General features: G+C 41.4%; 2 protein-coding genes across 2 annotated transcripts in view; one reads left to right on the top strand and one right to left on the bottom strand.

Annotated features, from left to right (window-relative positions):
• nup188 (nucleoporin 188) overlaps positions 1 to 15,026 on the top strand; it is a 16,075-nt gene extending 1,049 nt beyond the window's left edge. Inside the window, exons 2-43 of the mRNA XM_022764819.1 lie at positions 266 to 320; positions 645 to 718; positions 814 to 898; positions 2,239 to 2,319; positions 2,492 to 2,536; positions 2,655 to 2,747; positions 2,863 to 2,982; positions 3,155 to 3,366; positions 3,755 to 3,869; positions 4,082 to 4,282; positions 5,110 to 5,190; positions 5,280 to 5,372; positions 5,491 to 5,610; positions 5,704 to 5,830; positions 5,961 to 6,119; positions 6,263 to 6,389; positions 6,517 to 6,604; positions 6,706 to 6,782; positions 6,892 to 7,006; positions 7,145 to 7,265; positions 7,366 to 7,432; positions 8,007 to 8,132; positions 8,230 to 8,470; positions 8,594 to 8,800; positions 8,899 to 9,068; positions 9,204 to 9,273; positions 9,352 to 9,419; positions 9,693 to 9,888; positions 10,378 to 10,455; positions 10,565 to 10,650; positions 10,759 to 10,904; positions 11,006 to 11,184; positions 11,577 to 11,777; positions 11,898 to 11,990; positions 12,115 to 12,267; positions 12,439 to 12,576; positions 12,670 to 12,744; positions 12,941 to 13,156; positions 13,307 to 13,438; positions 13,530 to 13,603; positions 13,713 to 13,842; positions 14,102 to 15,026. Coding sequence (XP_022620540.1) covers positions 266 to 320; positions 645 to 718; positions 814 to 898; positions 2,239 to 2,319; positions 2,492 to 2,536; positions 2,655 to 2,747; positions 2,863 to 2,982; positions 3,155 to 3,366; positions 3,755 to 3,869; positions 4,082 to 4,282; positions 5,110 to 5,190; positions 5,280 to 5,372; positions 5,491 to 5,610; positions 5,704 to 5,830; positions 5,961 to 6,119; positions 6,263 to 6,389; positions 6,517 to 6,604; positions 6,706 to 6,782; positions 6,892 to 7,006; positions 7,145 to 7,265; positions 7,366 to 7,432; positions 8,007 to 8,132; positions 8,230 to 8,470; positions 8,594 to 8,800; positions 8,899 to 9,068; positions 9,204 to 9,273; positions 9,352 to 9,419; positions 9,693 to 9,888; positions 10,378 to 10,455; positions 10,565 to 10,650; positions 10,759 to 10,904; positions 11,006 to 11,184; positions 11,577 to 11,777; positions 11,898 to 11,990; positions 12,115 to 12,267; positions 12,439 to 12,576; positions 12,670 to 12,744; positions 12,941 to 13,156; positions 13,307 to 13,438; positions 13,530 to 13,603; positions 13,713 to 13,842; positions 14,102 to 14,281 — 5,215 coding nt within the window. The 3' untranslated portion in view covers positions 14,282 to 15,026. The remainder of the gene's footprint in view (positions 1 to 265; positions 321 to 644; positions 719 to 813; positions 899 to 2,238; positions 2,320 to 2,491; positions 2,537 to 2,654; positions 2,748 to 2,862; positions 2,983 to 3,154; positions 3,367 to 3,754; positions 3,870 to 4,081; positions 4,283 to 5,109; positions 5,191 to 5,279; positions 5,373 to 5,490; positions 5,611 to 5,703; positions 5,831 to 5,960; positions 6,120 to 6,262; positions 6,390 to 6,516; positions 6,605 to 6,705; positions 6,783 to 6,891; positions 7,007 to 7,144; positions 7,266 to 7,365; positions 7,433 to 8,006; positions 8,133 to 8,229; positions 8,471 to 8,593; positions 8,801 to 8,898; positions 9,069 to 9,203; positions 9,274 to 9,351; positions 9,420 to 9,692; positions 9,889 to 10,377; positions 10,456 to 10,564; positions 10,651 to 10,758; positions 10,905 to 11,005; positions 11,185 to 11,576; positions 11,778 to 11,897; positions 11,991 to 12,114; positions 12,268 to 12,438; positions 12,577 to 12,669; positions 12,745 to 12,940; positions 13,157 to 13,306; positions 13,439 to 13,529; positions 13,604 to 13,712; positions 13,843 to 14,101) is intronic.
• A 90-nt stretch (positions 15,027 to 15,116) lies between these two features.
• Positions 15,117 to 20,575, bottom strand: part of LOC111236169 (myomegalin-like) — a 30,768-nt gene continuing 25,309 nt past the window's right edge. The window contains exons 40-51 of the mRNA XM_022764820.1: positions 20,343 to 20,468; positions 20,075 to 20,191; positions 19,731 to 19,920; positions 18,785 to 18,906; positions 17,941 to 18,153; positions 17,740 to 17,826; positions 17,376 to 17,638; positions 17,123 to 17,272; positions 16,889 to 17,027; positions 16,565 to 16,611; positions 16,389 to 16,443; positions 15,117 to 15,586 (exon numbers count right to left, since the gene is read on the bottom strand). Of these exons, the coding sequence (XP_022620541.1) occupies positions 15,441 to 15,586; positions 16,389 to 16,443; positions 16,565 to 16,611; positions 16,889 to 17,027; positions 17,123 to 17,272; positions 17,376 to 17,638; positions 17,740 to 17,826; positions 17,941 to 18,153; positions 18,785 to 18,906; positions 19,731 to 19,920; positions 20,075 to 20,191; positions 20,343 to 20,468 (1,655 nt within the window). The 3' untranslated portion in view covers positions 15,117 to 15,440. The remainder of the gene's footprint in view (positions 15,587 to 16,388; positions 16,444 to 16,564; positions 16,612 to 16,888; positions 17,028 to 17,122; positions 17,273 to 17,375; positions 17,639 to 17,739; positions 17,827 to 17,940; positions 18,154 to 18,784; positions 18,907 to 19,730; positions 19,921 to 20,074; positions 20,192 to 20,342; positions 20,469 to 20,575) is intronic.

Genomic DNA, 20,575 nt, shown 5'->3' on the forward strand with positions numbered 1-20,575 from the left:
TAAGGGACTTCATGTTTATTTCTGTGAAGTTTAAATGGGCATTTTTGACAATTTAATAGATCTGCAGAATAATAGATTATTATATATAATAATATTATATATATTATAAAATCATTAGTTGTGGTGCTAGTCTCATTGCCACCCCTGATCTGCCGTGTTGGTCTGATTGTACTTCCCCATGCAGATGAACTAATAGCTACTCTTTCCTGTGTAATGTATATTTATGTCAAGTATCCTTTTCTAAACACACCCATCCTTCTCTTAGGAGCTGTCGAGAATTATGGACCATACTGCTGGGAAGATCTGCCTTGCGAGAGCCGGTACGTCTTCTTAACACTTATTGTCATGTACCATGTAGCGTGTGTGTTGTGTGTGTGTGTGTGTGTGTGTGTGTGTGTGTGTGTGTGTGTGTGTGTGTGTGTGTGTTGTGTGTTAGGATTAATAAAAGATTGTCTTGAGGGTCCCAAGTGGTCCCTTAAGTACTTTGATTCTCAAATGTGAATGGAACCTTTTTGGTGTTCAGATACACTAAAATTAGAGAAGATCTTAATGTTAGGTTTAATTACTATCGTCATAGTGCATATTAAAAGGTAATGTCTTGATTTTTTCCCCTGTTCTTATTATGAAATGCTTGACAACCACAGGCTCAGATAGAGGCAGAGCTTGACAGACACTGGGACAGACTGCATCAAGGACTCAGTTACTACAAGCCACCCAGGTATATGTTACAGTTGTTTTGATCCTTACATCTATACATACAGGTTCATAGTAACTGAAAGGGTAATTACTATTACTAACTATTACTTGTTGTAGTTCATCCTCTGCTGGGAAAGTGAAGGAGAACAAAGATGTTGCACAACCACTGAAGGATTTTGGCCTGAGGATCAGTAAACTGTTGGTAAGAGTTCAAAAATGTAAAATATGTGATTCACTATTTTCATTTGGTGGTGCATTTCATGGTGATTTAATGGTTAAATAATGTAAACAGGGTCTTGATGAGCAGCAGAGTGTGCAGCTTTTACAGTGCTACCTACAAGAGGATTACAGAGGAACCGGTGACTCGTTAAAGGTGTGTCTTCTCCACTGATTATTTCGCTGTATTGGAATCTGTCTAAATCCTTTGGCCCAAAATAATTCGCAACTATTTAAAAACTGATAATTTCAGTCATTTTTCAAGCAAAAATAGTGAAACAATGACTGACATCTGAAACCTGCCTCTTCAATGAGAATATCTCTTGCTCTTCTTTATTGATATCACTAAGGGACTTCATGTTTATTTCTGTGAAGTTATAATGGGCATTTTTGACAATTTAATAGATCTGCAGAATAATAGATTATTATATATAATAATATTATATATATTATAATAATCATTAGTTGTGGTGCTAGTCTCATTTGCCACCCCTGATCTGCCTGTTGGTTCTGATTGTACTTCCCCATGCAGATGAACTAATAGCTACCTTCCTGTGTAATGTATATTTATGTCAAGTATCCCTTTTCTAAAACACACCCATCCTTCTCTTAGGAGCTGTCGAGAATTATGGACCATACTGCTGGGAAGATCTGCCTTGCGAGAGCCGGTACGTCTTCTTAACACTTATTGTCATGTACCATGTAGGCAAGAGTGTGTGGGTAGTGTGTGTGTGTGTGTGTGTGTGTGTGTGTGTGTGTGTGTGTGTGTGAGAGATTAATAAAAGATTGTCTTGAGGGGTCCCAAGTGGTCCCTTAAGTACTTTGATTCTCAAATGTGAATGGAACCTTTTTGGTGGGTTCAGATACACTAAAATTAGAGAAATCTTAATGTTAGTTAATTACTTCATAGTGCATATTAAGAAAAGGTAATGTCTTGATTTTTTCCCCTGTTCTTATTATGAAATGCTTGACAACCACAGGCTCAGATAGAGGCAGAGCTTGACAGACACTGGGACAGACTGCATCAAGGACTCAGTTACTACAAGCCACCCAGGTATAGTTACAGTTGTTTTGATCCTTACATCATATACACTACAGGTTCATAGTAACTGAAAGGGTAATTACTATTACTAAAACTATTACTTGTTGTAGTTCATCCTCTGCTGGGAAAGTGAAGGAGAACAAAGATGTTGCACAACCACTGAAGGATTTTGGCCTGAGGATCAGTAAACTGTTGGTAAGAGTTCAAAAATGTAAAATATGTGATTCACTATTTTCATTTGGTGGTGCATTTCATGGTGATTTAATGGTTAAATAATGTAACAGGGTCTTGATGAGCAGCAGAGTGTGCAGCTTTTACAGTGCTACCTACAAGAGGATTACAGAGGAACCCGTGACTCGTTAAAGGTGTGTCTTCTCCACTGATTATTTCGCTGTATTGGAATCTGTCTAAATCCTTTGCCCACTTGTTCAGTATACCAAAGAGTAACTGAGATAAATATATCCACCAGTTTTTGAATTTAGTGTAAATCTGTGTTTTGTATGTGGTGTATTGTGTATAATTGAGTCTTCTTTACAGGTTGTTCTCAAGGATGAGAGACAAAGCCAGGCACTGTTGATGAAGGTCAGTACAGAGATCTGCAGCTATTTACTTGTTGTGTAGTTCCACTTAATTCAGCATGGCAATTATGCTTCCAGAGGCAATCCAATAAGTATGACTTCCTATGTGTGTGTACTTACAGATAGCTGACTATTACTATGAGGAGCGCATGTGTCTGCTCAGATGTGTCCTCCTCTTGCTGACGTACTTTCAGGATGAGCGACATCCCTACAGGGTGAGCGACACATCAGATCATTGTAGAACATTGCTTTGCACATTTCTCACTGATAATACATTTATTTGTTGTTGCTTCTGTAACATAACTCTGGGTGTGTTTGTTATTTGTCCAGGCTGAGTACTGTAACTGTGTCAATAAACTGGAGAAAGACCTTGTGGGCAGCTACCAGTCACAGTTTGAGAACCTCTTCAAAGCAGAAGCACCAACATGGGAAACTCATGGAAACCTCATGGTGATCATTTGCTTCTTTTGTTTGGTTCATATATGGTTAATATACTGTATATTGTAACCTAGATCTAATGTAAATATCATGTGGTATTCACATCTTTTGTTTGACATGAAGTCATACCAGACAGTGACATTTGTTTGTTTGAGCTTGTAAAATAATGTTTTTTCTTTTCCAGACGGAGAGGCAGGTGTCACGGTGGTTCCTGCAGTGTCTGAGAGAACAGTCTCTGCTGCTGGAGATCATCTTCCTGTATTATGCTTACTTTGAGATGAGCCCATCCGACCTGCTGAGCTTCACAAAGATGTTCAAGGAGCAGGGCTTTGGTTTGCGGCAGACCAACAGACACCTAGTAGACAAAAGCATGGATGCGTTGGTTGATCGAATCGGGTAAGAGCACGGAGGGTTTGTGTTTATGTGCCACTCATGTTTAAAGTGAGCAGTCCCTATTAAACTAAAAATGCACCACTGATGCATTAAGTGGGTGTCCAAACTTTAAGACTTCAAAAAACCTGATAAGGATATAATGACAGATATTCACAAACCATTTGTGTAAGAATCAAATTTCTTTTCAAGAACTGTGAACAAGATATTTATTGAATGATTAGAAAAAGAAAGTAAACTTGTTTGTGCTCTTTTGGTGGACAAACTATGCAGTGTCATCACTGTTTCTAATATATCTCGAACAAAGCTTTTTATATTGGTTGGACTCTAGTACCTTGTTTATTATATAATTCCCTGTGGTCTTTAAAATCTATAATCTTTCTTTGTCCTGCAGATATCTGAGCTCTCTCATCCTGGTTGAGGGAATGGACATAGACTTCCTGCACAAGTGCGCCCTGGAAGATTGTACAGAGCAGCATCAGTTCTCCAGCGCTCCTGCTGTCATCAAGGTTTGATTTGAGTCTCTAAATGCAGCAGATGTAAATACACTGTAAAGCAACCGTGATGCAATAATGTCTCTAAATGAGCTCAACCAATCCTTAGTTTAGTGTTCATCCAAATTACACACACATACTCAATCAAACATTGAGAAAACAGTTTTAGGCGCCAAAAATAAACCATACAGACATCTGAACCTCCATACTTTATCTGTCTCTTCCAGGAGATGGATCAGCTGCTGCTGACATTCGGTGACATCCCTCATCACGGGCCGGTGCTGCTGTCCTGGGTCCTGCTGAGACACACGCTAAGACCAGATGAGTCCAGCCCCGTGATCAGGAGGATAGGCAACACCGCTCTGCAGCTGGGGGTGTTCAAGTACCTCTCAACTATGCTGAAAGGTCTTGGAGTCTCAGGGAATAATGTAAGAGGGCATGGATACACACATGGGTCAGGTAGAATGCAAACTTAAAGTTGTTAAAAAGTGAAGGTGGAAAAAATCCCAGCACTTTTAATTAAAATATAGATGATAGTATCTCCTATCGTAGTAGTCATTTTAGTAGTATATTCTTGGGAAAACTCTGTCTCACTGCTGCCTCAATTAACTTAAATTGCTTAAATGACATTCTGTTGCTGTACATCCTACAACCCATTTGGTTCTACTCCAACTTTCTGCTGACAAGTTTAGGAAGTAACATGTTCATTCACAAGATCTTAACTGACAGCCTTACATCAGTGGTTCTCAAATCTTCTAAGTCCTTTGGTCTCAGAGTGCTTCTGGTTTTCTCTACCAGGTAGTTAAATGTAATCACATGGGGCCTCAGACCTAAATCAGTCACTAATGAGATGGCGAGAATGAAAACCATGTGGCATACGGGAAACATGTTGTACTCTGGACCAGTTTTATAGTTCTGGGCTAAATCAAGACTTTCATAACGATGCCCCTCAGTCTTTTGGTTTATATTTGAAGGGCAGCCAGGCACTGAAGACACTACACCAATAAAATATACTTGCATGCTAATACTAAACATTACGGGGAGTTTTGCACTGTTCTTAGTGGGAGCACTGAATATGTAAAAATGGCTGGGTTTCACCTCCAAACCATGACGTTTGTGCACCAAAAATCACTTTTTACCTGATTTTTCACAAATGTAACTACATTACTAGTAGGTACCAACATCTGTTCTCACGTATTTATCCTGTTGTTATACATTAAATTATATTGGCCACTCTTTGACTCTTTCTCTCCAGTGCACGGCAAGTACAGCGAAGATGTGCATCTACGGACTCCTCTCATTTGTGATCACTTCTTTTGAAGAAGAAAGCCTACAGGTACATGTCAGATTTTACATGTCTCTATCCTCTCATTCATTTTTGTAACTTGTGTTGGTAACTTGCCTTCATCATACTGAATGTGACAGAATGACGGTGTGGCGACGCAGTGCTCCCACCTGATCGATGCCGCTTGTGAGGTTCTCTCTGCTCCCAGTCTGGCTGAAGTCTTCTGGGAAATGGTAAGAATAAAAAAACACAGAGGAGACTATTTATTGATAAAATTGGATAAAAACAAATGAGAGAAAAAAATTGACAAGTATTGACAGTCTGTCCTGTTTTGTGTAATTTTTAATCCAGAAGCCAAACATGGGATTGGGAATGATCCTAGACAGTGCAGTTGGGATGTTTCCTCATAAGATTGGACCGCTGCTACAACTTCTGACTGCACTTCTGTCAAACAAGTCAACAGTTAAAAAGGTAGATTTCACACACGGATGCAAAGATATACACACACTCAACTTCTTCCTTATGTAAATGGTTTAATAATCTACTTTTACTGCTGTGTGACAGGTGTACAACTTTTTGGATAAGATGTCCTTCTACACTCAAGTTTACAAACATAAGCCCAATGACATCATCTCCAAGGATGATGAGACGCTGTGGAGGAGACAAACACCAAAACTCCTGTACCCTCTCGGTTAGTTTGGTTATTACTGTGAGATTTGACAGATTCAAAAATTTAGTGCATATTTGTATTATGCATAATTATACAAGATTTATTACTTTTCACCTTTACCTCTTCTATAACATTTTATCTCCACCATCAGGCACAGGGCAGACCAACCTGTGGATGCCACAGGGAGTGCTGGGCCAGGTGATGATTGGAGGTGACCAAGGCTATGTGGTGCGCTGGGACTACTCCTACAGCTCCTGGACTCTCTTCACCTGTGAGGTGGAGATGCTGCTCCATGTTGTTTCAACTGCAGGTACACAACTGATCAGTCACACTATCACAAGCAGGTTATACACTTATTTAAAGCGCAATGCTGGTGATATTCTATATTTTTGATACTGTCAACAAATAACTTGAAAGACCAAAACCCAACCCAATTTAATTCCCTTGTTTCAGATGTTATAGCTCACTGTGTACGTGTGAAGCCCATCCTGGATCTGGTCCATAAGATCATAAGCACAGACTGGACTGTGTCAGACTGTCTGCTGCCTCTCACTTCTCGCATCTACATGTTGCTGCAGAGGTAACCTAACTTTAGAGACTCCTATCAAACTCATGGGTGTAGTTGTTTTGTTGTTCTTTGCATTTGTCAACTGTCTATAAGCTAAGAATGGATTTGTTTTGTGACTTGTGTGTTTACCGTTTGTCAGGTTAACATCAGTCATCAACCCCCCAGTGGACGTGATTGCCTCCTGTGTGAACTGCCTCTCTGTTCTGGCTGCAAGGATGCCTGGGAAGGTGGGTACGCCGGTACTTCTAAACAGGAAGTCACATTTACAGTTGAAATTCACTGTTCCTGAATTCTCTTCACACACCTCATCTGTTTTATTTATCTTCAGGTGTGGTCCAGTCTGCACCACACTGGTTTCCTCCCCTTTGCCTCTAACCCTTTGACCAGCATGGCTCAGTGTATAAGGTAAAGTAAAAAGCTCATTCTCTGTGCTGCCTAATGTTCAACTGTTCTGGCAAATATCAGACTTTTATTTCAGGTAAAAAGTATTGAAAAAAAATTGTTTTTTTCCTAGTGCTGAGGGGATGAAGGCAGGTAACTATGGCAACCTGCTGGTCCAGATTGAACAGCCCAGGGGGGAGTATGCTGTGACCATCGCATTCCTTCGTCTCATCACAACCCTGGTTAAGGTAATAACACTTATAGCAGCTTCATAGTGCCATTTTACATCAAATAAAGGAGTGAATATTTTAATGTATAAAAGTGGTGTCCTGTGTCTGTAATGTGTATCATATCTCCCTTCCTTCTGTGCCTGTTAATTATTTCAGGGTCAGCTTGGCAGCACTCAGAACAAAGGCCTGATCCCCTGTGTGTTGCTGGTGCTAAAGGAGATGCTACCCACGTACCATAAGTGGCGTTACAACACCTACGGAGTCAGGGAAAGGATAGGTAAGGGCACCTTCCTGACACTGGGGGCAAGTTTTATTTTCTTCCAGACTGGAAACATTAAGGTAAAAACTGAATGAACACTGACTCTGTTTTGTTGCAGGTTGTCTTATTTTGGAGCTGATCCATGCCATTCTCAATCTGAGCCCAGAGGGGGAAGACCAGGGCAGGTAAGGATAACTCTGTGTCTTAACTGTTACCTGTACATTCAGTCTGGAAAACATACAAATCCTAAGAACAGACTGGTAGAAAAAATAATTATTAACATAAACATTCCTGCAGTTAAAAATTGTTAATTCAGAAATGAACAATTCTATCATTTGCGTAACTTGATGATGGTTTTTACCTAAACTTTTATCACAATTCAGTCTTGACAGTTGACAACAAACAACCTCAGCTCAAGGTCCACTTGCTGATTTAAAAATGTTTATATTAATTCTTGACCTGAAATGATGAGTTGATCAATCTTTTAGTTGATCGTCAATTAATCTGCATCAATTTTTTTTTGCAATCTAATGGTTTTAATGGTTTTTCCTAATGAAAATGACAACAATTCACTAGTCCTGGACTGTTGGTTGGACGAAATATGACATGACATGAATGTGTCAACTTTTTCTACTATTATCTGATATGTTAATTAATCACTATGAAAATGACAGTTGTTGCCCTTATTAATTAATTGACAGATATTAGGTTATTAATTTACCTGAATAGTTGTAGAGTCACATCTCTTTCTTGGCACAGCACTCCCACCCTGCAGTCTCTGTGTATCTACAGCCTGGCAAACACTGAGGCTGGACAGGCAGTCGTCAATATCATGGGAGTCGGAGTGGACACCATAGATGTGGTCCTGGCTGCACAGCCCAGCAGGTGAACAGTCTGATGTGTTCAGGCCTCGTTTTCCTCATAATGAGACTAATTGTGTTGTCATTTTTGATAATTTTGTTGTGATGTTTTTCCTTTCCAGCTGTGGCTCTGAGGGTCCCGGTCAGATCCTGATCCAGACAGTCAAATTGGCCTTCTCTGTCACAAACAACGTCATCCGTCTGAAGCCACCATCTGATGTTGTGTCCCCTCTGGAGCAGGCCCTGACACAGCACGGTGGCCATGGCAACAACCTCATAGTTGTCCTGGCCAAGTATATTTACCACAAACATGACCCAGCGCTGCCTCGCCTCGCAATCCAGCTGCTCAAAAGACTTGCCACAGTAAGACTTCCAATATATGCATACAGTATGCATTTGTACTTGCATGCTTTGTTTTGGACTTTGTTTTACTGTTGATTTGTACAAACAGAAAATTTTGATGTTGAACTTATATTTTGTCTGTAGGTGGCTCCCATGTCAGTCTACGCCTGCCTTGGCAGTGACGCAGCAGCCATCCGGGATGCATTCCTCACTCGGCTGCAAAGCAAAACTGAAGACATGAGGATCAAGGTCATGATCCTTGAATTTCTTACTGTTGCTGTGGAAACTCAGCCTGGCCTCATTGAGCTTTTCCTCAACCTGGAAGTCAAAGATGGCAGCGAGGGGTCAAAGGTGTGAACTGCAGGAATACATTCTGTAATAAAAATCTATTTGTTTTACTGTTAGTAGTGTTGCATCTGGATTCAAAACATCTGTTTTTTAACCTGCAGGAGTTTCTGCTTGGTGAGTGGAGCTGTCTTCATGTGGTGTTGGACCTGATCGACTCCAAACAGCAGGGGAAATATTGGTGTCCCCCACTGCTCCACCGTGCGGCCCTGGCCTTTCTTCTTGCCCTCTGGCAGGATCGCAGAGATAGTGCCATCTCCGTCTTACGTGCCAAGTAAGTGCAGTTTTTCAGACAAAACTCTTACTGTTTACCTGGAAAACTATGTGAAATTGGATGTTTTGAAAGACAGATAATGAAAATTGGTGAATATTTAACTGCTTTTTTTTTTTTTTTTTTTTTTTTACACAGAGAACGGTTTTGGGAGAATTTGACGACACCTCTCTTTGGAACCCTCACCCCACCTTCAGACACCACAGAGGTATTTTGTTGTTTTTACTGTGCCCTACTGATCACCAGTCATTTCTATCAATTCAATAATTATAATTTTTGCCTGCAGCCTTGTGTTCTGGAGACATGTGCTTTTGTCATGAAAATCATTGGCCTGGAGATCTACTATGTTGTCAGGTAATTTCAAAATACCCAATATCTTTTTTTTTTGGGGCCATTTTTGCCTTTATTACGATAGGAACAGTGAGAGAGAGACAGGAAAGTTAGGAAAGACAGAAATGCAGCAAAGGGTCTACAGATAGGACTAAGCCTAAATGATATGTGCTCTACCAGGTGAGCCACCAGGGCGCTCCTAGAATCCCAAATATTTTCACATATTTATCAATTTTCATTTGCAGACGATGGCTCAAATCTCATTACTGATGTTAATTTGTGTCTGTGTTGTTGCAGTGGCTCCTTAGAGCAGTCTTTGAAGGATGGGCTGCAGAAGTTCGCCAATGCACGACGATATGAGTACTGGTCCCAGTATGTGAAGTCTCTGGTGTGCCACGTGGCAGAGATGGAAGAAGAAGGCATCTGTTCCTTCCCAGAGACCCAGATGTTGATCTCTGCCTGGCGGATGCTGCTAATTCTTTCCACTAGCCATGTATGTTACAGTCAACTCAGTCATTGTTACAGTGTTTTAGGTGCTGATGTACTATAAGCCCGCCTTAAAGGAATAGACACATGCTGATTCACTTTCTTGACAAGAGTTAGATGAGAAGATCAATACCACGCTCGTGTCTGTACAGTTTATGTGCAGCCAGCAGCAGGTTAGTTTAGCTTAGCATAAAAACTGGAAACAAGGGGAAACAGCGAGTCATGTGCGAGAGAATTTCTTGGCCAAAAGCAGTGACTTCCTGCAAACTTGTATAGCCCAATTGCCACTTCTACACACACGATTCTGTATTGAACAAGATGTTTCCTCTCTTTATGCCAAGCAAACTGGCTGTTGGCTGTAGCTATTTATTTTATTTTTTTTTATCAAACTCTCAACAAGAGAGCAAATAAGCATGTTTCCAAAAATGCAGGTGATCTGAAGATGGACCACACAGAACTCTGCTGCATTGACAAATTGTATATTTTCTGTTTTCAGTCTGATGTGATGCAGATAACAGAGGAAGCAACCAAACTGAAGCTTTTCATGGACGTCCTGGATGGAACTAAAGCAGCTGTAAGTTTTCATGGCAAAAAGATTTTCTTGTAATTTAAGTCGTCTTGTTATTTTTACTTCCCCTATATTTCTCTTCTTTATATCCTTGTCTTACCTTTTTGTCTCTCAGCTGACAACACCCATGTCTGTGCCTTGTCTTCGTCTTGGATCCATGATGGCCACGCTACTTCTCATCCTCCTCAAACAATGGAGAGGGTGTGTATTCATGCATTTGACAGAGAGGCCGCCAACAGTGTACACTTGACATTCTAACTCCTTTCTAATCTCTAATAAACTCTGTTTCTGGGCTCTTCCTGTCTCCAGTGTGGTAGCAACAGCTCCTGACATCCTGTCTCCGCTCTCCCTCATACTGGAGAGTGTCCTGCAAGCTGACCAGCAGATGATGGAGAGGACCAAAGCCAAAATCTTCTCTGCACTCATCTCTGTGCTGCAGATTCAGGGACTCAATGGTAAGAGGCGTTTGTGTGCGTCTCCTGTTATCTGTGCTTGAATCTGATCTTGCAGTGGTCTGTATTTCAACGTTTTCTTGATAAATTTCTTTGTCAACCAGGTGGAGATATTTCCCAGCTGCCCCAGCTGTTGCTGTCTGTGTGTGAGACGGTGAAAGACGAGGCCCTGGCGCTTATCGACAATACTCGCCACATGAGCCAGATGGGAGACACGATGGAGGACGAGGACAGCATGGAGACTGACTCTCCCCGCGGCCCACAGAAGGACCAGAGAGATGGAGTGAGTGCGGCAGGAATGACAATCAGTCATTTTGTTTGTAGATGCTGTTTTTCACACTTTAAAAGCCTAGTTTGCTTCCACACCTCTCCTTCCAGAAGTATCAAAAAGTCAGCTTCATACTCAAGCTAATGATTTGTTTTCAGCTTTTATCTTCAGTCTTTCTAGATGTAAGACTTTTTGGGTCATTCAGTAGTCAGACGTAGTGTTGAGGCAGAGGAAAGGCTTTGCATGGCTTGTATGCATTTTGCTATTTAAACATCCACTGTCGCTGTTGTGATAGAGGCAAAAACTTCACCAGCATTAGTCATATTTATGGTCCTATGCTCCTATTCATGCTTAACCACCAAATCCATCATAAAGACCATTTTTTCCTCTCACTCCGTTTTCCTCAGGTGTGTGTGCTGGCGCTGCACTTGGCGAAGGAGCTGTGTCGCACCGATGAGGATGGTGAGCACTGGGTCTCAGTGATGAGGAAGGTTCCGGTCCTCCCCTCAGTGCTCAGTGCCGTAGAGCTCAGCCTGCGCTCCAAGCACAACCTCTACTTCACGGAGGCTGCACTTCACCTGCTGCTCACACTGGCCCGCACTCCACAGGTCAGCAAAAGCACACACTCTTCTGCTGCGAACCTTTATACTTTATTTAATGCATTTAAATCAATCCTTTACATCAAATTAAGATGTCAGATGTTGAGGGTGTCTTTGTTTTTCCTGCAGGGGGCAGCAGCTGTTGCTGGAGCAGGAGTCATCCAAACTATCTGCCTCCCTCTTCTGAGTGTATATGAGGTCTCTTCGAATGGCGCATCACAGGTTATAAAATTATAGCCATCACTTCACATTTCCCTGCCTTGCATGTAACATTGGAGTGCTTAATGATGCAGATGTAGTACTTTGTGCATTAATGACATCATTAAATATCCATGTCCCTGAACAGAGTTTCTCCCGCAAGTCCCAGGACTCCGCCTGCTGGCCAGGGGTGTACCGCCTCTGCATGTCTTTAATGGAGAGTCTGCTCAAGACTCTGCGCTACAACTTCATCAATGAAGCCCTGGACTTTGTTGGAGTACATCAAGAACGCATACTACAGGTATGACTGTAAAGCAATTAACGTTGGGAGCAATGGAGGAAAACATAAGTGGTGTTTTCCACTTGTAGCAGATGGATGTGTGTATGCACACATTCCACTCAGTTTTTTCTTGTTGATAACATAATTAAATCTTCCCACATTAAGCTTTATGTTTCCTTCTCTTCTGTTCAGTGTCTGAATGCAGTGCGAACAGTTCAGAGCCTGGCATGTTTGGACGAGGCCGACCACACAGTTGGCTTCCTGCTGCAGCTCTCAAACTTCTGTAAGGAGTGGCAGTTTCACCTGCCCAAACTGCTCAGAGACGTACAGGTAAGTCCAGAGGAAAGCTCCACAGCTCCACCAGTGCAGTTACACTTCAACGTTCTGTTATTTAGTATTTTTCTTTCCATCCCCTCCATGCAGGTAAACCTGTGTTATCTGTGTCAGACCTGCACGTATCTGCTACACAGCAAGAAGATGCTTCATCACTACCTCCAGGTCAGAAACGGCAGGCACTTACATTTCTATTCTATATTATAACCAGCCTGACTTACAATGAGTTTGTTTTGTGCATGAAGAATTGTGATTGTAAGCAGTCAAGAAAACTTTGCTGCCACAAGAATCCAGTTTAAAAAAAAAAAAAAAAAATTAGTATGTGTCTATATTCAGTTTGTTTGTTTTGGAACTTTCTCAGGCTAAAAATGGCGAGGCGTTGCCCCCTGCTCCGCTCCCCAAGACACAGCGACCCCCACAGACCCCGTCTAAAGAGGCAGCAGGTGGAGGGGAGAGAGAGGAGGCAGAGCAGAAGGCCCTGTTGGCCGTGCAGTGCAGTCTTCTCAAGATCCTCAGCAAAACCCTGGCGACCCTGCAGCACTTCACTCCAGACTGCTGCCAGATACTCCTGGACCAGGTCAGACTTCAGTTCAGTTTTGATGGTTCCTCTGACTGGGTCTAATCATGTGTTTTTATCCTGATTATTAGCATCATATTTCTTCTGAAGCTTTGCCACATGAACACAAACAGACTAAAATGCTGATTTTTGTCCCTGCTTGTCTGTCAGTGTATGGACTTGGCAGAGTACAGGACCCTGTTTGTGCTCAGCTTCACAACCCCGGCGTTTGACCCTGATGTGGCTCCTTCATTTGGAACTCTGCTGGCCACCATCAACGTGGCCCTGAGCATGTTGAGTGAGGTACATGTTGGGCGAGTTCAGCATAATCTTGAATAATTTCTAGCTACAGTCTTCTTAGATTTCTAAACGTTTTTGTGTCGTCTGTTCATAGATGGAGAAGAAGAAAGAGCCAGTTTCCTTGAGCATAGCCTCACTAGCTTCATCAGAGGAGATCCAAGCTCTGAAGTGAGTAACCGAGGCAGCCTTCTCTTCCTCCTGCTATATTAAGTATTATATGAATGGGACTGTTATTACACGGAAAATTAAACTTGTTTCTTATTTCTTTTCTCTTCAGGTCATTGTTGATGTTCACCATGGAGAACTGTTTCTACGTCCTCATCTCTCAGGCTGTTCGGTGTCTCAAAGATCCCTCCATCCTCCCTCGAGACAAACAGAGGCTCAAACAGGAGCTCAGCTCTGAACTGGTGAGACATCACTTCTGTCTTCATCAGTCCTCGTTTTAAGTCTTCTGTATGCTTTCAAAGAACAATTCTGGTGATACTGTATTACTACATTTGGTATTAATACTATATATTTCTTGTCTACAAATCCAAAGAAAGGACTACATACATATACACACACACATGAACCCTGCAGTAACCTTTGACATCAGCCTTATCCCTTATAATATACTTACAGAATATTATGCAACGTCTCCAATTCTTTCTTTTTCGTCACCTCCAGAGTACTCTTCTCTCGAGCTTGTCCCGCCACTTCCGCAGGGGCTCTCCATCGTCTCCAGCCAGCGGCATCCTTCCCTCCACCCAGTCCAAACCACCCACACCAGGCTCCAAGGCAAGCCATGAAGGTCAGGAGCCGTTCATCCAGCTTGTTCAGGCCTTTGTCAGACTCGTGCAGAGATAGATGAAGGTTTCCAGTAGAAGACAGATCTCAACCATGGGCAGGGTTTTTTCCCCTGCTATACAAATACTCACTGTTCTTTTACAAAACCAACATTTCTCTGTACCTCCAGTCATACAACAGAAAAACTTTTCTTGTGTTAGGCTTCATCTTATGTACAGTTATTGTAGTAGTTAAAATAGCACAAATACTGGCCTGATGTGAGCGTGTTTATTCTAATAATATAATGTCTAATAACGATTGGAGCCAGATTTTTTTTTTTTTCTTATCAGCTGAACATTTCATTTTGCCAAAACTGCTGTTATAACTGAATTTGACCACAACCAAAGTGTTTACTTTAAAAGGCCAATGAGAAGCTGCCTGACAGTCCAGAAAACGTGTTATGAAGAAATGTGAGTCTGTAGAAATCTTGGTGCTAAAGATCAGTCACTGACTGTTGTCCATCTTTCCAAGGCCTAGTTTTATAGGTCACATTGATGATACGTAATGACCAGACATGTTTCAAGTGCTACTTAATTAGACCTTTCAAATATAATCTTGTCATGTATAATGACTAAATGTAGTAGAACAGTGTCTCTGTAAAGCTGCATTATACTTTTTGTAATTCTCTTCATTTTCACTAATTCTTGATCTGAACTTTGCTACTTTCTTATCCGTTTATCCTTGTACACATTTGGAAGCGGCTGCCAAGATTTGTACTTGAAAAAAAAGAAAAGTATATGCTAATAAAGGGACTTTTGTACCACAATTTGGTTTCACCATTAAACTTTTTTTTAACTGCATTTGCACATAATCCTTTGATCACACAGTAGCCTTGAACCATCCCATACATAAACTGACAGGTGACAACAAAAGGTAAAAATGGTAAGTCAGTAATAAAATACATTTTTCATGTTCTTATATCGTCATATAAAAAGAATAAAGGAAAAATATTTAAATTGCAGGAAATACTATTTACAAATGCATTTTCTTTTGAAAGAAAGAAACTTTTACAACTTCAGTACCTAAAATAAATCAAGTTATAGGCAAGTTTTGTGCAAGTATAGTACAAAAAGGCTTTGATATCAGGAGAGTAAGGTGACAGTTTTACAGCAGGATAAGGCATGATGGACATTAGGTAGCTACATTATCAGAAGCAGTGTAGGGCATCATACCAGCAGATTTAGAAGCTGCAGTGCAAAGAGGCATCACTGTTGTGATCCTCTGAGGATTCAGAGTGTCTGCTTGCAGTCCGTCTGGAAACAGGCAGGCTCATCTCTTCAGGCTGAGGGTCTGTAGTGTCCTCTACTGGCCATTGACTGGAACCTCCTTAAAGAGACAAAACGACAACATGCTGTAACCTCAGCTTGCAAACACTGAAATCTGGCAGACACAAATAGAAACGTTTAACTTTAGCCACAGACATGCAGGATAACACCAAGTGATGCTGAAAATAAAGAAATTTAACAAACTTTTACAGCTGCTTCCAGACACATGCATCTTGTGCACCACTTTTTTTAATTAAAGGAAAACTTGATAACATGCAGCCAAGACTGGAACATTAATTAACACATTAAAGTTATATCATGTCTAAGTGTAAAAATGACATTGGGGGGGGGGTTTGCATATTTCTTGACCAAGCGCCTTCAGGGAGTCTTATTTTTTACCTATGGACAGAGCTAGCTGTCGTCCCCACCCCTGCTTCCAGTCTTTATGCTAAGCTAACCATCTCCTGGAAGTAGCTTCATATTCAACAGACAGACATGAGAGTGGTGTCGATCTACTCATCCAGCTACAGTAATACCAACTCTCCGCAAGAAAGCAAATAAGCACATTTTACAAAATGTCAAACTATTCCTTTAAAGATGCCTCAGCTAAGTAGAATTACCTTCATCATGCATCACAAATGCAGAGTTTTCCAAACAGTTGCTCAAACACGATATGATAAACTTCCAGCGAGTTAAATCCCAATGCAATCCATACTGTCTATTTTGGACATGGTATGAACGACAGGATTTATTACATGACTGTTTGGTATTTGCTTCATGCAACAGCTAAAACCAAATCAACAGGGTGTCATAAACCTCATGCATCAGATCAATCTCAAAGCCTGCACCTCATCCATACTAACCTTCGTCTGGTCCTCCAGACAGGCCTTTCAGGCCAAAGAGGGTACAGTAATTTATCTATCATTATTTCACATAGAGGATGAGAAGGAAAAGAAGAGTGATTCACTGAAGGAAAACAGTTCACTGTTCACAAAGTTTGACATTTTTAACCATGGATTGGCTATTTGGATAAACTCACCTCTAAGTTCCCCCTGGCTTTCTTTAACACTCCATGGGTTAGAGACACTGCATAGTGAGAAAAAAATATTAAGTCAGATATCTCAGTCTGTCAGAGTTAAAAGTAATCTAAGATTATTTTTCTGCTTAATTGTTTAGTCAAGAAAATGGCAGAAAATTCTGAATAAGGATTTTTTTCATTTGTCATTCCAAAACACAGTTTCCAGTGAAACAAATTAAAGTCACAAACTGATATTTGAGAAGCTGTAAGCAGACTATATTTGTAGTATTCATTTCAGTTCTAGTATACAGTATAAGCTGTTAAAGTTAAATAAAATGATCATACGCTGATCAATGATGACCCTCTCCATTCCCTCTTTGAGCTGGTTGGTGGTGCGGAGGCGTTTAACGGCTCCAGTCAGCATCCTCTCCTGCTGCGACAGCCTGCTCTTCAGTCTGGCTATCTCATTTTTCAGCAGCTCATCCTGATGATGGATAATAAAAGGATAAACATTTAGTATGTAGATACTTCACTGGATAGGCTACAAACAATAAACTGTGTGTGTTTGTGCATGTTTACCTGCTGGTTGTTGCCACTGTCCCCTGCTGTGTTACCAGCTGGCAGAGAGACTCTCCACACCAGTTTGAGCAGTCGACCAGCCTCTTCTAACACCTGCTGCATGGTGTTCACACTGCTGCACAAACTCTTCAGATGCTGCTGTTCTATCACCTATAAAAGACCGCACTGTCATGAACTCTGTGTTCCCATTATTATCAGTCAGTACACAAATAACTCAAACTAAAAACATCTAAAACATGATTGTTTTCAGTACCTTGTCGTTAAAGCCCTGCTGCCTGAGTGCGTACAGACAATCCTGCAGTTGTGTGTCCATGCTGCGTGACAGTTTGCGACCCTCTGAGATCTGTTTGCGCAGGGCGTTGTAGTCCTCAATCAGGCCCAAAATATGGCGGCCGTTACGATTGGCCCACATCCTGTGGCCCGGCACCAGGCGAGAAGGAGCACCAGAGATGCTGTCACCAGAGCTGCTGCTGAAGGAGCCACCGTCCACCTCTGAATGGGCACGATGTTTCTCATCTGAAAGGGTGTTTTAAAATTTGCTTAATAACAATGTTAGTCTGTATGGGTTTGTATTTACTAATATAATTAAACATTATGCCAAATCTGATGAGGATTACCATGGAGAACACTGATGTGTTCATTGTGAGACTGAAATGAGTGACGGAGATCACAGCCTTCACGACCCGGTGACCTGCCCCCTTCATCTAAGACAAATGTAAAACCAACAGACATGACTGGCAGTTCTCTGTGTGTGTGTTTACAGGTCTTTGTACATGTGCCACAGGTAATTAGCATGTGGGTCTGTGCCTTGTGTGTACCTGGAGAGGACAGCAGGTAGTTGATGTTAATGGTTTCAGAGCGGTTGGGTCCTCTGAGCAGCTGCTCCTCCAGTCGCTGCCGCAGAGCCGTGTTGGTCTGGATGCTCCGCTCCAGCTGCAGCCTCAGGTGTCTGATCTCCGACAGCAGCTCACCCAGGTCCAATGAGCCGGAATAAGGGACGGGAACTGGTTCCTGGGTCGTCTCACTGGATTCTGCTTAAAGGTTCAATGAAGGGAACAATCTCATAAGGTCATTCATGTTACAGAAAAATGACAACATACAGAGGCACAGAGCAGAACATCAGGTGATTTACATCTGTCCAACTCCTTATTAAATAAACCTCACTGAGGGAAAGCTGAACTTGTATTTTCTTGTTTTTAAGTATTTACCACCTCAGCTTAGTATCTTTTCTTTCTCCAGTCTCTAAATTTAGAAAGCTAAATGTGGTAATGTCAATTTGTTCGTTTATTCGTTCGTGTTTACTCTTCGAAATAGAAAGTAAGATCTCTGCATCTATCAGTACCTCAGAACACCGCTTCAAACCTGACACATTGACCTGACATTTCTGACACTGACATTTCCCATTCCTGAGTTTTTTTTTTAAGAGTGCAGAGCTGTTTACCCTGGAAGAAGCTTTTAAAACAGTCATCAAGTCACTGTTACTGTGTCGAACACAACAATCTGAGCCTAAATCCAAGATAGAAATAGAGTTTGGCTCTATCCATGGAAAATTATAACAAACATTGTATTTTGATGATTTGCAGCTGTTGCTAATAAGTTATGTTCAGTATCAATATCTCTATTACAATTTAAGCAACATAAGTTACAAAAACCATGCAGTACCGTTGTGCTTCTGAGCTTCAGTCTTGATCTTTTCATGAACTTGCAGCTCCACTCGCAGTGACTGAAGGAGGTGCTGAGTGTCGGACAGCTGCTGCCTCTGGAGCTTCACCTCGCACTGCAACCTGGAAACACACAAAAACAGAAAAACACACAATTCAGTGATCAGAAGGTAGAAAACAAAACATGTTACTTTATCGCAAGGAATGGCAATTCATAAAAAGTATCTACTGTTAAATACATCATGTACTGTATATGTAGGACTCCATATCGTCTATGTTTCTATTTAATTGTTTTTAGACAAAACATTTCCAGCCAAACTGCCTGTAGTTAAACAGATTAAACAGACTGGTTCTTTAATAGTAATTATCAGAACTGTATGTGCGTTTTATTCCCTCTTTCTATAACGAAAGGACTTTCGAAGTGCAAAGCTTCTCCTTACAACAGGAAACACAACTCTTACATGCATATAATCTGGGAATAACTGATCTACTTTCTTCTTTAAAAAAGTCTCAGTGTTCAGTGAAAATCAGTAAAAAACTAAAACAGTGATATAGTATATATACAGTAAACAACGCCACACACACTCAGAGTGACAGGAAAGCGAGAGGAGATGTGATCTGACAGTAAACTGGACTCCAGGTTTCGAATGTCAGCCTCACTCAACTGTGTCAGTAGGACTCGGGGCAAGAGGTCACATACCATCATTATGGTGGTGCACATGCATGTGCTCATGGATGAGCCTTCAAATGACAGACTATCATGTTTCTGAGTTGTACTAATAGTATGGAATAATGGTAATAGTAATGACTCTTTACAATGGTAATTAGCGGGTTTGTGTAGTTTCAGGTTGCATGGAGGAGAGAAGTAATGACATTAAGTGTGTACTGCAAGGGCGACCGGTTGTGGTATTGATGCACACACTGTGTGTGTGTGTGTGTGTGTGTACCTGTGCAGCTCCTCTTTGCTGTAGTGCAGTGTATCCTGCAGCTTTGAGTTTTCTTGGCTGCTGTGCTCCAGCCTCTCCTGAAGTCGGCTATTTTCCTGCCTCAGAGCTTCAGACTCTTTCCTGCTCTGCTCCAGTTTGGCAGTCCGTCTGGCCAGAGTCTCCCGTAGCTTCTCGTTCTCCTTCTGCTTGTCTGGAGCAAATAAACGTATTTGTAAATTAGTGTTAAACAGATAGACTGAATGGACTGGTGTTTGGAAAAATATTGTCTCTCTACCTCTGTTGGTCTAGTGTCTGAGAAAGGTGTGTATGTCCAAAATCAGCTTGTAAGAAAATGTCTGCCTTACCTCTAGACCCATTGTTAAGCTGTTCCTTCAGGGCTTGATTTTGTCCCCAGAGAAATCGCAGCTCATTAGCCAGCTGACCCTGCTCCTCATTTCCATGGATAAAGATGTTGGTTGCTGCTGAACAAAGGATAAACATCATCATCAGTCAGCAAATAAGGGCATAAGTGCAGTGGAAGAGAGTAAATATTTTTTTATTTTGTGAGCAGAATAACCTGCCAGTAACAATGACAGAGAGCCATTAGGACAACGTTTGACTTTAGGTGTGTACCTGGGTCTTTCTCCACCTCAGCTAGTTTCTTCTCCAACTGTTCCCTGAGACGGTCATTGGTGTGGATGCTCTCCTCCAGGCGCTGTCGCAAAGCTCGGATCTCCTGTAAATGTTCTGCCAACAGGTCTGACAGACACATATGCACAAAGCTAAATAATAGGAGTACTTTAAGGGTATTTCACTTAAATAAAAAACAGGGATCTTAAAAGAGATAGATTAAAAAAAGGAATAGT

This window comes from Seriola dumerili, unplaced genomic scaffold, assembly GCF_002260705.1.
Source record: "Seriola dumerili isolate Sdu_G_001 unplaced genomic scaffold, Sdu_1.0 BDQW01000590.1, whole genome shotgun sequence".
NCBI classification, from domain to species: domain Eukaryota; kingdom Metazoa; phylum Chordata; class Actinopteri; order Carangiformes; family Carangidae; genus Seriola; species Seriola dumerili.